General features: G+C 52.6%; 1 protein-coding gene across 2 annotated transcripts in view; it reads right to left on the bottom strand.

Moving 5' to 3' along the window:
* MCM7 (minichromosome maintenance complex component 7) overlaps window positions 1-16,675 on the bottom strand; it is a 34,100-nt gene extending 17,425 nt beyond the window's left edge. The window contains exons 1-6 of one of the 2 annotated variants that reach the window (XM_029581885.1): window positions 16,474-16,675; window positions 14,713-14,792; window positions 14,350-14,514; window positions 14,060-14,184; window positions 471-651; window positions 212-349 (exon numbers count right to left, since the gene is read on the bottom strand). In XM_029581885.1, the coding sequence (XP_029437745.1) occupies window positions 212-349; window positions 471-651; window positions 14,060-14,184; window positions 14,350-14,514; window positions 14,713-14,792; window positions 16,474-16,504 (720 nt within the window). In that variant the 5' untranslated portion in view covers window positions 16,505-16,675. The remainder of the gene's footprint in view (window positions 1-211; window positions 350-470; window positions 652-14,059; window positions 14,185-14,349; window positions 14,515-14,712; window positions 14,793-16,473) is intronic. The other variant, XM_029581886.1, reaches the window with a different exon arrangement.
* Between the last annotated feature and the right edge of the window lie 120 nt (window positions 16,676-16,795).

The following is a 16,795-nucleotide window of genomic DNA, read 5'->3' as shown; positions in this document are numbered from 1 at the left end:
CCCCGGGATGGGAAGGACCTCCTCTATTCCTTAGGATAATTAGCTCAAAGACTTTACAGTTAAAGACAGAGACTGAACGAGTCCTTTCTCAATAAGTCACCCTTAACCATGGCCAAGTACTCATCACCAGCACATTTCCTTCTGTTGTCATGGACCTGTATGCTGAGGGGCCTCCATCTTCTACTGCCCCCTCTTCCCAAACGTTACTCACGTGTTCTTGGACTTTGATCTCCTGGAACTTGATGAACTTGGACCCTCGGGTCTGCAGGTAGAGTCGCCCTCCTGAGCGGTTAGTCTGGCACTCCCGGCTTGGGCACATGATCAGTGGCATGAAGGTGGGGGACTGGATCTGTAAGGGGGGGGGGGGGAACGACAAAGGAAGACGTAGGCGCTCCTGTTCCAAAAGGGTTACCCCCATCCACTTGGTAGACCCCCCCCCCCCCCAACACTACTCATTGGTGGACTCTTACCGGCTGGTAGGTCTCAGCACCGCACTGGTCACAGGTATAGGTCGCCACCACCATCATGGGCTTGACCTCAGTGACACGGGTGACGATACCGCGGATGGTCACCAGCTTCCCGATGGAGTCGGCCTTCACCTCGCGGATCACACGGCTCTTACTAGCGCTCGGGCCCTTGAAGTACAGCTCGCTGTGGAGAGGGCAAGGGTCAGAAGTGGTTACATTCCAGCATGGAGTGACCTGGGGAGGCTACTTTATCCCTTAAAAAAAAAAGAAATCTTCAATCTTGTTAAAACTACTGCAAACACTGATCAGTTCACGCAAACATTTCTTTCAATCAATTCTGAGAACACTGAACCGATGGCTTATATTCTTAAGGAAAACGGGAAGGGAAGTCAGAGATGAATATTCTACACACCCCTAAAGCAGGAAACAGGAGACAGTTTCTAGCGATGCACACAAAAGTATATTGGGAAGCAATCATGCACCAACTCTAGAACGTATAGTAATCTAGCACTTTATTTTTACAATTCAATAAGCACCATCAAAAAATCTATGGCAGTGTTGGGGATGGAGAAATTACTTACCTGATAATTTTGTTTTCCTTAGGTTAGACAGATGGACTCAAGACCAATGGGTTTATGCTCCCCTGCCAGCAGATGGGGTTGGGAGTCAGGTTTCAAAGCAGGCGTCACCCTAGATACAGCCCTGCAGTGACCTCAGCCCCTCACAGTATTCTCTTCAAAAGCCACTGTGGACGTACTATTGAAAAACTTGATTAAAAACAGATAACCGTAAACATACTCAACTAATCAAAACACTGAACCCCAGTAAGAATATGGATGCCCTGATCTAAGGACCGGATGACAGCTTGCCCATAATTTCTTGGAATCAATATCCACTCCATGGGCGAATCCTTGGCACTGTTCTTGGGCAGCCCTAGGCGGGACGCTGAGCCCATCTATCTACACTAAGGAAAATTAAATTATCAGGTAATTTCTTCATTTCCTAGCATGTGGCCAGATTGACTCAGGACCAATGGGATGTACAAAAGCTACTCCCGATTGGGGCGGGAGGCTGCCCGCAGTCCGTCAACACCGCCCGAGCAAAGGTTGCGTCCTCTTGGGCCTGCATGTCGAGGCGATAAAACCTGGAGAACATGTCGCAGCTCGACAGATATCAAACGGGAGACAGTCTAGCTTCTGCCCATGAGACTGCCTGAGCCCTAGTGAAATGACCTCCCATCTGAGGAGGTAATGGCTCTCCTGCCCTCCATAGAGGCTCCCGTGACCACCTCCTTAATCCATCGAGCTATGGTAGCTTGCAAAGCAGGTTCACCCTGTTTCCTTCCACCATAAAGCACAAACAGGCGGTCCAAATACCGCACTAAAAGTCTCTTGACATCCAAATGTCGGAGGAGACGATATTCTTCCACGTCCTTGAGTTTATCTAGGGATGGCAACTAAATGGACTGGATCAAATGAAACTCCGAGACTACTTTGGGCAAGAAGGATGGGACAGTACATAACTAACGCCCCTGCAGTCATCCAGAGGAAAAGCTCCCGGCACAACAATGACGGGCCGAGCATATGGCCACCAGGAACACAGTCTTCAAGGTCAATAAGCGCAAGGAAAGACTCCTCAGCAGCCGAAATAAAGGACCTGCCAAGAATTCCAGCACTTTATTGGAATTCTACAAGGGGACCAGTAACGCAAGGAGGTCAAGAGTGCTTCACTCCCTTCAGAAAAGGGCCATGTCAGCGTGGGCCGAAAAGAAGGCCCCATTGAAAATAGGAGAGAGCAGCTACCTGCACCTTCAAGGAGTTAAGGGCCAAACCTTTATTCAAGCAGTGCTACAAAAATTCCAGAGTAAGTGGGACTTTCACCGCCTTGAGGGCTGACACAGCGTTCCTCGCACCAGGCCTCAAATACCCTCCAGACCCGCACGTACACTAGAGAAGTGGAGAACTTCCGAGCGCGGAGTAAGGTGACAATTACCACCACAGAACATGCTCATCTTTATCAGGCGAGCCCTCTCAAGGGCCAGACCGTAAGACAGAATAGAGTTGGATCCTCGCAAAGCACCGGCCCCTGATGTAACAGGTCCCTGAGCGGTAGGAGGCGCAAGGGATTCCCCACCAAGAGTCTCCGCATACCATGGACACCCGGGCCAATTTATTTATTTATTTATAATTTTTATATACCGAATTTCTTGCATAAAATGCAAATCAAACCGGTTTACAATGAAACAGAATAAGCAGGAAATATGATTCCTTAGTCTAATACATTGAACATCTGTAACGAAAAAACAATTGTTAACAAAGGAAAAAGCTAAACAACATTAATAAAGGTTAATTAACAAAGAAAACATAAATAAAATTATTTTACAGGAATCACAAAGGTTAGCATGAAGGGGAGAACAAAGGGGAAAGCCCCTTTGTTGCGCCCCTTCGGTGTGCGACGCCCGGCGCGCAACGCCTGGTGGACCAGCGTCATTTACCGGCTCTCACGCTGAACGTGGTGATGTCATAGGGGGCAGATCCCATTCTCCCTGAGCTCTTTCAATCTGTTTTGTTTCTTAGCGATTTTTCTCTTTTTTTGTGTTTTTTCAGTCAGGGATTGTTCTTTAAGGTGCCCGATGCTGGTGGGCTGCCCCTCAACTTCATTGCCTGGTGGACCGGCGTCGTTTACCGGCTCTCACGCTGAACGTGGTGATGTCATGGGGGCGGATCCCATTCTCCCTGAGCTCTCTCAATCTGCTTTGTTTCTTAGCGATTTTTCTCTTTTCTTGTGTTTTTTCAGTCAGGGATCTACCAGTAGAATTAGTCTCATGTGGCATTTGATTCTGCGAATGACCCTGCCCAGCAAGGGTCATGGAGGGAAGGAGTATAGCAACTTGTCTTCCGGCCAGATCTGTACAAGAGCGTCAATTCCCAGGGACCACGGATCTCTTCTTCTGCGACTGGAGGAACCTTCACATTGTGGGATGCAGCCAGCAGGTTGAATGACAGGAGGCCCCAATGATCTACTATCAGTTGAAATGCTTTGGCCGACAATTCCCATTCTCCTGGATACAGACTCTCCCTGCTTAGAAAGTCTGCTCTGACACTGTCTTTTCCTTCAATATGGGAGGCTGAGATCATCTGTAGATTTACTTCCGCCCACTCCATCAGGAGGTCTATCTCTTGTGACAATTGTTGGCTCTTGGTTCCTCCCTGGCGGTTGATGTAGGCCTGGTTTGGACTCTGCTGGAAACAGGATTCTGGGCTTGATGGACCCTTGGTCTGACCCAGCATGGCAATTTTTTATGTTCTTACCATTGTCACGTTGTCCAACAACATTGCATGGACCGACTGGCCCTGTAGTCTGTGGCTGAACCATAAACATGCCAATCTGACTGCCTCGGCCTCCAGGAGATTGATGTTACAGAGGACCTTTTCTTCTGTCCAACGTCCCTGGGCTGTCAGCTCCTAAGAGTGAACATCCCAGCCCTGGAGACTCGCATCTGTTGTGAGAACCAGCCAGTCTGGGGAGGACAGGGACACACCCCTGTTCAGATGAGCTTCCTGTAACCACCACTGGAAGTGACCGCAGACTCCCATCGGTAGGTGGAGACGAACAGAATAATCTTGGGACTGTGGATTCCAACGTGATAGAGCATTGAAGTGGATGCATGTATGCTCTCGCACATGTCCCTACTTCCAGGGATGCCACTATGAATTCGAGAACACGGAGATAGCTCCACACCATTGGGTGTACAGTGTTCACCAGGTGACGCAAGTGGTACATCAACTTCTGTATCCGTGTGGATGGAAGAAAGACTTTGCCCCGCCTCGTGTCGTACTGGACTCCCAGATACTCCAAGGACTGGGAAGGCTTGAGGCTGCTCTTGGTGAATTTACTACCCAGCCGAGTTCCTGTAACAGACAGATCACCCTGCTGGTTACAAGGAGGCTCTCTTCCACAGACTTGGCCCGGATCAGCCAATCCTCCAAGTATGGGTGCACCACGATCCCTTCTTTTCTTAACGCTGCCGCCACGACCACCATGATCTTGGAGAAGGTTCTGGGGGCGACATCTAAGCCAAAGTGTAACTACCGAAACTGATAATGATGACCCAGCACTGTAAAGCAAAGGAAACGATGGCGTTCCGGCCGGATTGGAATATGTAGGTAGGCCTTGGATGGATCCAGGGAGGTTAGGAACTCTCCAGCTTGTACGGCCGTTATCACAGAGCATAAAGGTTTCCATGCGAAAATGAGTTACTCGCAATGTTAGGTTCCATATTAGGTGCTACAACCCAAGAAAGAGATCTAGGCGTCATAGTGGATAACACATTGAAATCGTCGGTTCAGTGTGCTGCGGCAGTCAAAAAAGCAAACAGAATGTTGGGAATTATTAGAAAGGGAATGGTGAATAAAACGGAAAATGTCATAATGCCTCCGTATCGCTCCATGGTGAGACCGCACCTTGAATAATGTGTACAATTCTGGTTGCCGCATCTCAAAAAAGATATAATTGCGATGGAGAAAGTACAGAGAAGGGCTACCAAAATAAGGGGAATGGAACAGCTCCCCTATGAGGAAAGACTAAAGAGGTTAGGACTTTTCAGCTTGGAGAAGAGACAGCTGAGGGGGGATATGATAGAGGTGTTTAAAATCATGAGAGGTCTAGAACAGGTAGATGTGAATCGGTTATTTACTCTTTCAGATAATAGAAAGACTAGGGGGCACTCCATGAAGTTAGCATGTGGCACATTTAAAACTAATGGGAGAAAGTTCTTCTTCACTCAACGCACAATTAAACTCTGGAATTTGTTGCCAGAGGATGTGGTTAGTGCAGTTAGTGTAGCTGTGTTTAAAAAAGGATTGGATAATTTCTTGGAGGAGAAGTCCATTACCTGCTATTAATTAAGTTGACATAGAAAATAGCCACTGCTATTACTAGCAACGGTAACATGGAATAGACTTAGTGTTTGGGTACTTGCCAGGTTCTTATGGCCTGGATTGGTCACTGTTGGAAACAGGAAGCTGGGCTTGATGGACCCTTGGTCTGACCCAGTATGGCATGTTCTTATGTGGCGGCTGACACTCTTGAGGTCCAGGATGGGGCAAAAGGAACCTTCCTTCTTGGGTACAACAAAATAAAGGAAAATTAGTTTCTTACCTGATAATTTTCGTTCCTGTAGTACCAAGGATCAGTCCAGGACACCTGGGTTGTGACTCCGCACCAGTAGATGGAGACAGACTAAAACTTGTGGGCGGAGCCATATATGCCCCTGTGTCAGTCACAGCCCCTCAGTCATACGGAATGTCAAAGTAGAACACAACCAGAGAACTAAACTAGCTACAAACCGCTAATAGAACGGGGAAAGAAATACCCCTCCTGGAAACGGACTCTCCAATCGAGAGAGCCAAACAAGCGGAACAGAGTAATTCAGAACAAAGAGCGGACTCTCCATTACTTCAGCGCAGCACTGCGGGCGGGATCCTGGACTGATCCTTGGTACTACAGGAACGAAAATTATCAGGTAAGAAACTAATTTTCCTTTCCCTGTATGTACCAGGATCAGTCCAGGACACCTGGGATGTACCAGAGCAACCTACTGAGGGTGGGAAGCAGAGAGTCCCGCTCGGAGGACCCTCTCTCCAAACCCTCCGGATTCGGTAGCCCGGACATCCAACCGGCAATGCCTGATAAAGGTATGCAAAGACTTCCAGGCAGCCGCCCTGCAAATCTCTTGAGGCGACACCTGAGAAGCTTCCGCCCAAGACGCTGCTTGAGATCGAGTCGAGTGAGCCCGCAGCCCCACGGGAAGTGGTTTTCCCCCGCACCAAGTACGCCGAACTGATGGCCTCCTTGAGCCAACGAGCGATCGTTGTGCGGGACGCTGCAGCTCCTTTCTTTGGTCCAGAGAACAGGACAAACAGATGATCTGTGACCCGAAACGGATTAGTGACCTCCAGATATCGGAGAAGGGATCTCCGTACGTCAAGCTTCCGTAACTCCCTCTCTTCTGGAACAGAGGACTCTCTGCACGCAAAAGCGGGCAACTCCACCGATTGATTTACGTGAAACGACGAGACCACTTTCGGAAGAAAGGAAGGAACCGTCCGTAAGGAAACCCCCGAATCAGAGATACGCAAGAAAGTTACAGGACAGGGCCTGTAACCCGGAAACACGCCGTGCCGAGGCAATCGCCACCAAGAATGCCGTTTTTAAAGTGAGATCCTTAAGAGTTGCGCGTTTCAAGGGCTCAAACGGCGCCGTGCATAGAGCGGAGAGAACCCAATTGAGGTTCCAAGCCGGACAAGGAAGACGTAACGGGGGGCGAAGGTGCTTAGCATCCCGAAGGAAACGAGCAATATCCGGGTGAAGCGCCAGAGACGTACCACGGACCTTACCTCGCAAACACCCCAGCGCCGCCACTTGGACCCGTAGGGAACTGCATGCCAGACCTTTGGCCAGACCCGGCTGGAGGAACGCCAGAACATCAGAGACGGAAGCCGAAGTGGGGTCCACCCCACGCTGCACGCACCAGTTCTCAAAGACCACCCAGACACGGACGTAGGCCAAGGACGTCGACTGCTTCCTGGAACGCAGTAGCGTGGCCACCACCGCATCTGAATAACCTTTTCTCTTCAGTCGATTCCTCTCAAAAGCCATGCCGCGAGACAGAAGTGATCCGCATCCTCCAAACAGACGGGGCCCTGATGGAGCAGGGCCGCCCTTCCCTGGAACCGAAGGGGTGCCGCTACTGCCAGTTGTACGAGGTCTGCGAACCACGGCCGGCGAGGCCACTCCGGTGCCACCAAGATCACGTTGGCCGGATGTAACTCTATGCGCCGTAGAATCTTGCCGATCATCGGCCACGGGGGAAACACGTAGAGCAGCACATCCGTCGGCCAGGGAAGCACCAACGCATCGACGCCTTCTGCCCCCCGCTCTCGACGTCGACTGTAAAATCGCGGGGCCTTCGCGTTGTGCCACGTGGCCATCAGATCCATGTGGGGTACACCCCACGTTTCGCAAATGAGAAGAAACGCTTCGTCCCCCAGCTCCCACTCTCCGGGATCCAGACGATGACGGCTGAGATAGTCCGCCTGCACGTTGTCAACTCCCGCAATGTGAGACGCAGCGAGGTTGCTGAGATGCACGTTGTCGACTCCCGCAATGTGAGACGCTGCGAGGTTGCTGAGATGTTGCTCCGACCAGGCCATCAAGCGCTGAGCTTCTTCCGCCACCTGGGGGCTCCTGGTCCCGCCCTGGCGGTTGATGTATGCCACGGTGGTCGCATTGTCCGATAGCACTCGGACTGCCTTTCCCCGCAGCAACGGTAGGAAGGCTTGCAGGGCCAGATGGACCGCTCTGGTCTCTAGGCGATTGATAGACCACTGGGCTTGCAACGCTGACCATAGGCCTTGGACCGAGCTCCGCAGGCAGACCGCTCCCCAACCGGAGAGGCTGGCATCCGTGGTCACCACTGTCCAATTGGGCACCCGAAGAGAGACTCCAGAGGACAGACGACTGGGATCCAGCCACCAGAGCAGGCTGGACCTCGCGTGGCCCGCTAGAGGAAGCGGTAGATGGAATCCCTCCGAGACCGGCTTCCAGCGGGATAGTAAGGATGACTGTAAAGGTCGCAGATGAGCGAATGCCCAGGGAAGCAGCGCCAGCGTTGAAGCCATAGGCCCTAGGACCGTAAGGTAGTCGCAGACCGCGGTTGGCGGAGAGACAATAAGCGCCGTACTTGGGCTTGCAGTTTGCACACCCGGTCGTGCGATAGGAACTCCGTGCCCTGCTTCGTGTCGAAAACAGCTCCCAGATATTCCAAGGTCTGCGTGGGTGTCAGATGACTCTTGCTGAAGTCGACCACCCATCCTAGGGACTGCAGAAGAAGTAGGACCCTGGCCACTGCCACCTGACACTGATCCTCGGACTGCGCCCGAACCAACCAGTCGTCCAGGTACGGATGGACCAGGAGACCTTCCCGGCGCAGCTGCGCCGCCACCACGACCATTACCTTCGGGAATGTACGGGGGGCCGTCGCGAGCCCAAACGGGAGTGCTCGAACTGATAATGCCATCCTAGAATGCAGAACCGGAGAAAGCGTTGGAACGACGGCAGACTGCCTATGTGAAGATACGCCTCCGAGAGGTCCAGGGAGGCTAGGAACTCGCCGGGCCGTACCGCGGCGATGACTGAACGAATCGTCTCCAGTTCGAAGTGAGGAACGCGAAAACAGCGGTTTACCCCTTAGAGATCCAAAATTGGTCCGGACGTGCCGTCTGTCTTTGGGACGATGAAGTAAATGGAGTAACGCCCCTCGTGTTGGCTGACCGGGCCGGGGGAAATAGCACCCAAGCTTTCCAAGCGTTGGATGGTGTCTAGCACCGCCGCCTTCTTTTTGGGGGCCTTGCAGGGTGAGACAAGGAACTTGTCCACTGGGGTACGAGCCAAATCTAACGCGTAGCCGTGTCTTATCACATTGAGGACCCACCGGTCCGACGTTACACCGGCCCATCTCCCGTAAAAATGACAGCAACCGCGCCCCGACGTTGGGGACGGCGAGCTGAGGCCGCGGTGGGAGGTGGGCCGACCAGCTTTCATTGCGAAGACTTGGCCCCTGTGATCGCCTTGTCTTCCGAAACGCTTCCCCCGAAAGGAACTGCCGCTGCCACTGCGGGGTACGGAAGGAGGAAGACCTATACGATTGTCGGAGGCGCCTCGCTGACCCTGGCGAGATCATAGCTCTGGCGGCCGCCCGGAGCAAGTCATACAAAGCATCTGCGGCGATCCGCCTGCCGCGCCTTCTCCTCCGACCGATCCGCGATGGCCTGGAACACCCGAGCCCCACGGAACCCAACACGCAGCGCAAGCGACTACAAATCAAGGCCGACCCCTGAAAACACTCGCTCCAGCTGGAGTTCCCTCCTCCTACCCTGGATATCCGTGAGAGCGGTCGCTCCTATAACCGGGACCGTTGACCTTTCAGGTTCCGCCGACACCGCTGCATCCACCCTGGGAACCCGAAGAAGCTCCAGGGTATCTTCTGGCAATGGATACAACTTGTCCACGGCTTTACTCACTTTCAGGTCTAGCTCCGGGGAATCCCCTTCCCGGAAAATATATCCGCAGCCGAACAGAGGAACGGGGAAGGCCACCGCTGGGCCGGAGAGCTGGAAAAGACCGGATCCAGCCTGGCTCCCGGTCTAGACTCCACCTGTGGGGCCTCCACTCCCAATTCCTGCAGGATGGCCCGAATAAGGGGAGCCAACGCCTCCCTCCGGAACGAGCGGACTACCCTGGGGTCATCTCCATCCACTGCTGTACCTGTGCTGGTACCTGGCAGGCCTGACCCCTCTACCTCCGGCTCATCAGCGCCCCCCCAGCCGGGGCTGCGTCCGGGGCTGTGTCCTCCGAACAGAAGGACCCGGAGTCCTTCTCCTGCGGTCTGCTCCGCACCGGGCACTTCTGCTTTGGAGGGTCGGAGGGCTCCTGAGTCCGTCTCCTGCGGTCTGCCCCGTACCGGGCACTTCAGCTTTGGAGGGTCGGAGGGCTCCTGAGTCCGTCTCCTGCGGTCTGCCCCGCACCGGACATTACTGCTTTGGAGGATCGGAGGGCTTCCCAGATCCTTTTCCAGCTTTCCCCCTCTGCTGCCTAGATCTTTTGCCCTTTAGGACCGTCCGTAAAAGGAACGCGAAAACCGAAGAAAGAAGGCCTCCGAAACATAGGAGGCCCCTTCCGCACTGACCTCAACCAGAGAAGCAGCCCCTCCACCCCGGGGAGGCCCCCCCGGGGGCTCGCTGCTGCGGGAAAAACTCCGGAGGGAGACCTCCATTTGCTAAGACCTGTCTCGTGGTCTGGACAAACTGCAGCTAAAATGGCCGCCGTTCCCGCGCACGGAACAGCAGCGCTATCCCTGCCTGCTCGTTGCAGGGCGGCCCCGACGCTGACCAAAAACAAGGTACCCCGACCTGACTCTGACCGCCCCTATACAGGCGTGCGCGGCAGGAGGCTCCACGTGGCATCCCCCCTGCGACCGGCAAGTGCCCAGGGATCTCCACTAAAGTCAACCCCCCCCCGGAACGAAGCCGCGAAGGACGGAGAGCCGGCGAGGCGAGGAAGCCGCACAACAAAACAAAACAGACCTTTTTTTTTTTTTTACTACTTGCGATTGCCGCTTGGACGCTGTCCCTGGTCCTGACCTGCCTGCTCCAGCGGGGGTGAGTGAACCGGGCTCCCCGGTGTCACCCCCGACGCTGCTGCCAGCAAGGGCCAGGTCCTCGACCCTCAGCAGCGGCCTCTACCAGGGGGGGATGGTCCCCTCAGAACCTCCCAACCCCCCTGGGAGGCTCTCAGGACGAGGGAGTCTTCTTTCTTCAGATGAACAAAGGCCAAAACTAAATTCTTCTTTACTTAGAAGAAAACAATAAAGAAGGAAAAATTCCAGAAAACCTGACTAACTACCAGAATCAGTGCAGGCAGAGGCTGTGACCGGACCTGCACCACCTACTGGAGACAGACTAAGACTGAGGGGCTGTGACTGGCACAGGGGCATATATGGCTCCGCCCACAAGTTTTAGTCTGTCTCCATCTACTGGTGCGGAGTCACAACCCAGGTGTCCTGGACTGATCCTGGTACGTACAGGGAAATGGAATTAACGCCCCATATTTTCCTGGGCATAGGTCCTGGGACTACCGCTCTCATGCTGAGGAGTCTTAGAAGTGTAATCTCCTCTACCTGCTTCTTTTGCTGGGAATGACAAACATCATGAATACATCCCAAGGAGGTGCTGTGGAATTCCAGTGCATATACTTCTCAAATGACTTCCAATACCCATTTGTCCTTGTCCCAAAGGTGGGTTGGTAAAATTTCATTGTATGTTTCAGGATGAGATTGAACCTGAACCTGCCCCTCTCCTGGGCTGTCGGGTACGAATGGAACCTCCGAAATGTTGAATTTCTATAGGGGCAAAAACACTGGGAACCCCTGGAACGACCCCTCAAAGGTAAGGGATGCTGTGGCCGCTTCCTCTTATTTTGTGGTGACCGAGGAACTGGAGACTCGCCCCATTTACTGGCCAGCTTTTCCAACTAGATGTGATCCTTTAAAGGGCTTCTTTGTAAGATTAGCTTTGGAGGTTGCGTCAGCTGACCAATTCCGCAGCCATAGCTGTCGTCTGGCCGCCACCGCTAAGGCCACTCCTCTGGCCGAAGTATGGACTAAATCATAGCCTGCGTCTGCTAAAAAAGCAGGGCTCCATAACCACTCTGGAAGTCACCCTGGAGTCATCAATCTTCTGAGAGAGACTCAGACACCAACGAGCCACCAGAGCGCAAAAAGACGATATGTAAGGTCATTGCTACAGCGCCAAAGGCTTGTTTAAGGAGAGACTCAATCAGACTATTGTGCGCATCTTTTAAGGCTGCTTCTCCTTCCACTGGGATAGTTCATTTAGAAACGGCACAGACCAGTGCATCCACGTTACCTTTTCCTAAGTGTTCCCTTACTGCTGGGTCCAGAGGGTATAGAGCTTCCAACTCTTGGCCCCATTTAAAACTCATTTCTGGGGCATCCCATTCCAGATCGATCAACTCCTGGCTGGCATGCATCACTGAAAAGTAGTAAGAGGCCTTTCACAGGCAAATCAGAATGAGATTCTTCTTTGGTTCCTTCAAGAGTCTACCCCATGGACTCCCAGCATCTTCAGGGTCTGGGAAACCAGGGCTGGCAATTTGTCTCTATGGAAAAACCATAACATGGTCCAATACAGTTCTAACCCAGGGGAATTCCCCATCTTCCAAGGAATCTGTATCCTCCTCTTCATCTGCGCCGTCTCGCCCTCTGCCAGGGATACCCTTGGTAAGGCGAGGCATACCTCGGGGACTACCAGGAGGAACAGGAAAGGGGGGGGCCTCCAGCTGAGGTTCCGGCCAAACTGAGCCTGCATGAAGGCTTCTAGTCCCTGGAAAATCTCCATCCAGGAGATACTAGGGTGGGACCAGTTGAATTTCGCTCTCCCACGGATGAGCCCATCAAGGGGATACTAAGGCCAGCAGACTTCAGAATGGGAGGAGCCTGGCTTAGCAAAGTCCAAGGAGGTCAATTCCCCTTGAGCTTCCTCGCAACACGGACATAAGTTGGAATCCGGGTCAGACAGAGAAGCTCTAATACGGCAATTGTTGCAAAAAGCAAGGTGCTTAGTTTTCTTGGTTGGCGGTGCAAACTGTACGTCCTATTGGCTCGCACTTAAAAATCTGTGCGCACAGATTTCCAGCGCCTCGGCGCGCACACTACCTGTGCACCCGGCTCCTCATGTGTTCTGCGACGCACTGCGCATACCGATGTTCTATGGAGGAGAATATGGCACGTACAAAGACGCACGCAAGATAGTGCTGCTGCGGCCTACTATGCAATATGCCGACCATGCCTCAACCCGCTCGGAAGCCCAGTTCCCCTTATCCCAACAGGATCAGAAGGAAGTTGATAAGGCATACCGAGCAATGAGACCAGAGGAAGTCTCACCAAATGTCTCTGAATTGGGAGGTAAATCTTTTTTTTTTAAACTTACCTGGGCTCAGCGCTTACCGGCTGAGTACAGAGATGGTCTCTGGCTGTGGAGGGAGATGGCTTTTGGCCATCTCCACTGCGCTCAGCTTCCTGCACCCACTGCCTTTCAGCTGCTTCATCAGCAAAGCCCAAGCAGGGAACCAGCTACCAGACCAAGGCACACTCTGAGGGATCTCAGAAATTCTCAGCTGGGGGAGGGACCTTTAGGTATCACTGCTGGAGAGTGGGGCTCAATTTTCCTTCAATTTAGAAAGCAGAATTTCTCCTTCCAAAAACTACAATAATCCCTATAGGGAGAGGTACATCCACCATCTGCTGGAGACTGGGGGGCCGCACTGAGGTCACTGTTGGGGTAAATGTAGGTGACATCAGCTTTGAAATGACTCCATCTCCATCTGCTGGCACGGGAGCATAGCCCATTGGTCCTGACTCCATGCTAGAAAACTATTATAAAACAGAACTTGGGCTAAAAGAAAGCTGTGCCTATTTCAAGTACGACTGTCCTTTCTACATTCTTTCTGCTACCAATTAAAAAGGTACTCAAAAATTATTTAAAAGAATTCTTGGGGTGGAGGAGTAACCGGATAGAACTATCAGAAGGGTCACAAACCCCCTGCTCGTCCACTTCAAACCAAGGGGAATGGCCCCACCAGGACCTCACAACCAGAGAGAATCCAGAAACTGTGTCGTGTGATTTTTTTTTTCTCTCCAGACTGCAGGTTTTACACCATCTACCATCTGCTGGAGACAGAGAAATACTGAGAGACTGCAGGTGAAACTTTCTGCTGGCAGGGAGGCAAAACCCAGGAATCTGGACTGATCTGGGTATGTACAGGGAACCAGGGTTCAAATCCCACTGCAGTTCCTTCTGACATTGGGCAAGTCACTTTACCCACCACTGCCTCAGATATAAACTTATTTGGGGATAGGGAAATATCCACAGTACCTGAATGTTATCTACTTTGAAGTGCCAAGAGGAGATCTATAAATAAAATAAAAGCATCTGTCAGGTAGCAATACTCACAATCTCCTCATTAGCTCGGGTGGATACTGGTTATGAGGGTCCCGGATCTCACCAGGGTCCCGGCCACGCTGCTCCATGATCAGACGATGCTCAATGTACACATCCAGGGTGTCCTTGTTCACCACCTGTAGCAGAGGAAGAGGTTTCAGCTAAGGAGACAGGATCCAATACTACCTTCAAGGTTTCAGGTCCCAGGGCTCCCACTGGGGAGGACGAAAAGAGTATCACAATAATATCACACAGCCTCATCTTCTCAGATTACACATGGCCCAGCATCATCCCCAACTCACCTCCTTCTCCTTATACTCGGGCAACAGTTCCTGCACCGCATCAGCAAACAGGCTGGTGTACCTCCGGGTGTTCTCACAGATGCAGTCCACAAGCTCTGGATCCTCTTCAGTGACATCATCCAGGTCAATGTACAGAGCCACCTGCTCCCGGTGAGCGAGAGCAGCCTTTGGAGATGAGAGAGAGAGAAACACCACTGCATTAAATCAACACATCAGCATGGCCAGTACGATGAACCAGTATGACAGAGGGTGGTGAAATTCCCCCAACATCATCTCTCTGTCATTTCCTACAGCTATCCTACAATCCCTGTTAGGGAAGACCAGGGCCAGGGTGAAATGTTGGGAAGGAATATGATAGCTCACCAGCTGGCTTCTGTACGTTAAATGTTTCTTCCCAAACTCATCATGCCGGTAGAACTCCTGGAGGAATGTCTTGCACTTTTCTGCAAGAAAAGAGATCAGTCAGGAAAAAAGCAACGGGGAGCATGTAGGCTTCTGCTGCAACTCCAGATCCACCTCTACACATTCAGAAAATCAAATCTAGAGAGAAACTGGCTCCTAAAAAGGGGGGGGGCCTGTCAAGAAGCTCCTGGACCACGCAAAAGTGAGAACCTTCCGACCTTTCCATCATCCCTCCATGTGCCTTGGTCACAACTCTTCATAATTCAAGACACCCCCCCCCCCTTCTTTTCAATTTCGACATCGATCTCATTAGGTCTCCCGAATTCAGGGCCTTTTTCTCTTCCCTTTCCCCCAGACTCCCTTCTTCCTCTCTCTCCTCCACTCTCTTTCCCCCACCACCAGTACCCTTCTTGTTTTCCCCTGCTCCCCCCCGATCCCCTCTTTCCTCTCTCCTCTCCCCCAGGCCCTCTTCAAATCCCCCTCCCCGGCTCAGCTCCGCTTCTCTTTGTAAACAAAGCAGCACATGGTCGCAGCCGCTGCACAACTCCCCCTCCCCCACCGGAGTCCTCCGCGCAAGGAGTCCGTGAGTCCCTGACAGCCGCCGCCTCGCGCAGACACCACGGACCCAACCTTCCGCCTACCCACCGTTCTCTTTCATTTGACACATTCCTCACGACAAAAGGCAGAGGCCGCTACGACTTACCTACAGCTAGTGCGGTGGAAGGATACACAGCGACCGAGCGCGACAGCCGCACGCAGCGGCTAACCGTCACGGTGCTTGACGTCACTGCGCTGGGGAGCGTCCATAACAACTCCCCTCCCCGCGCAGTGGTACAGTCCAGACACTCGTCTGTCTCAATACTGCGCCCGAGAGGCACCGACACGACGCAGGGACCCTGCACGAGTGGCATCGTCCACGCAAACAACTGCACAGCAGGATCAGTAACCCTTCCAGAGGGCGAGCGGTCCCACCCTAGTAAACCTGTCCCAAGACATAGTGCATGCTGGACTCTGCAGTCCCATTCCAGTAAACCCTTCTAATTCATACTGGTGCCTGCGATCCCATCCCAGTAAACCCTTCCAAGAACCCAATGCATGCTGGTGCCTGCGATCCCATCCCAGTAAACCCTTCCAAGAACTCAATGCATACTGGTACCTACAACCCTCTCACAGTAAACCCTTACTAGAACCCAGTGCATGCTGGTACCTGCCGGTAAACCTTTCTAAGTATCCAATGCATATTGGGTTCCATCCCAGTAAACCCTTCAGAGAACCTAATGCATGCTGGTGCCTGCGGTCCTATCCCAGTAAATCCTTCCAAAAAAAGGATGTTACCTATAGTTCCGACCCAGTAAACCCTACTTTACAGCCTAGTGCATGCTGATCCCTGCAGTCCCATCCCAGTATCTTCTTCTCCCACGAAGTTCTAGTGCAATGTAGTACCTATAGTCTCAACCTAGTAGCTTTATCCGTTTACAATGAAAATGCAAACCATTGTACCTATGGTCCATCCCAGTATCATTCTCCCAAACTCCGATGCATGCTGCTACCCATAGTCCCATCCCATCAATATCCACAGATTCCGATACCTAATCCCATCCTCGCAAACTGCTCACTCAGCCCCCGTTACTTACTAGCAGCCGTGGTACCATTTCCCGGTTCGGTACACGCCGACAGCTGCAGTCGCGCCTTAATAATCGCGAGCGTCATGTGGCTTCTTACCTTTCTCAGCGACATAATCCCTGGGCGGCATGTTCACAGCGGATCCCGGAAAAGCGCGTACAAAACAAATACCAAAAGAACCGGCAACTGCAGCTCCCACGGCAAATCGTACTCTTTCGCCACCAACCAAAACTGGCGCGAACTGTAGCCCCCGCGTGACCTTCGCTCAACCAACCGGAGAACGAGCCTTCGTTGAGATCCCGCCCACTTCGGGCCGCCGAGCGCGCGAAAACCCGGGAGGCGGCGCAACAAACCCAAGACTGCAGCGGGGGGGCGGAGAGTTCAAGGTAGGCGGATCCACGGGGGGAGGGGGGGCGGATGC

This window comes from Rhinatrema bivittatum, chromosome 16 (genome assembly GCF_901001135.1).
Source record: "Rhinatrema bivittatum chromosome 16, aRhiBiv1.1, whole genome shotgun sequence".
Classification (NCBI taxonomy): domain Eukaryota; kingdom Metazoa; phylum Chordata; class Amphibia; order Gymnophiona; family Rhinatrematidae; genus Rhinatrema; species Rhinatrema bivittatum.
The sequence above is the reverse complement of the archived record's forward strand: the minus strand, read 5'-3'. Positions and strand labels throughout refer to the sequence as shown.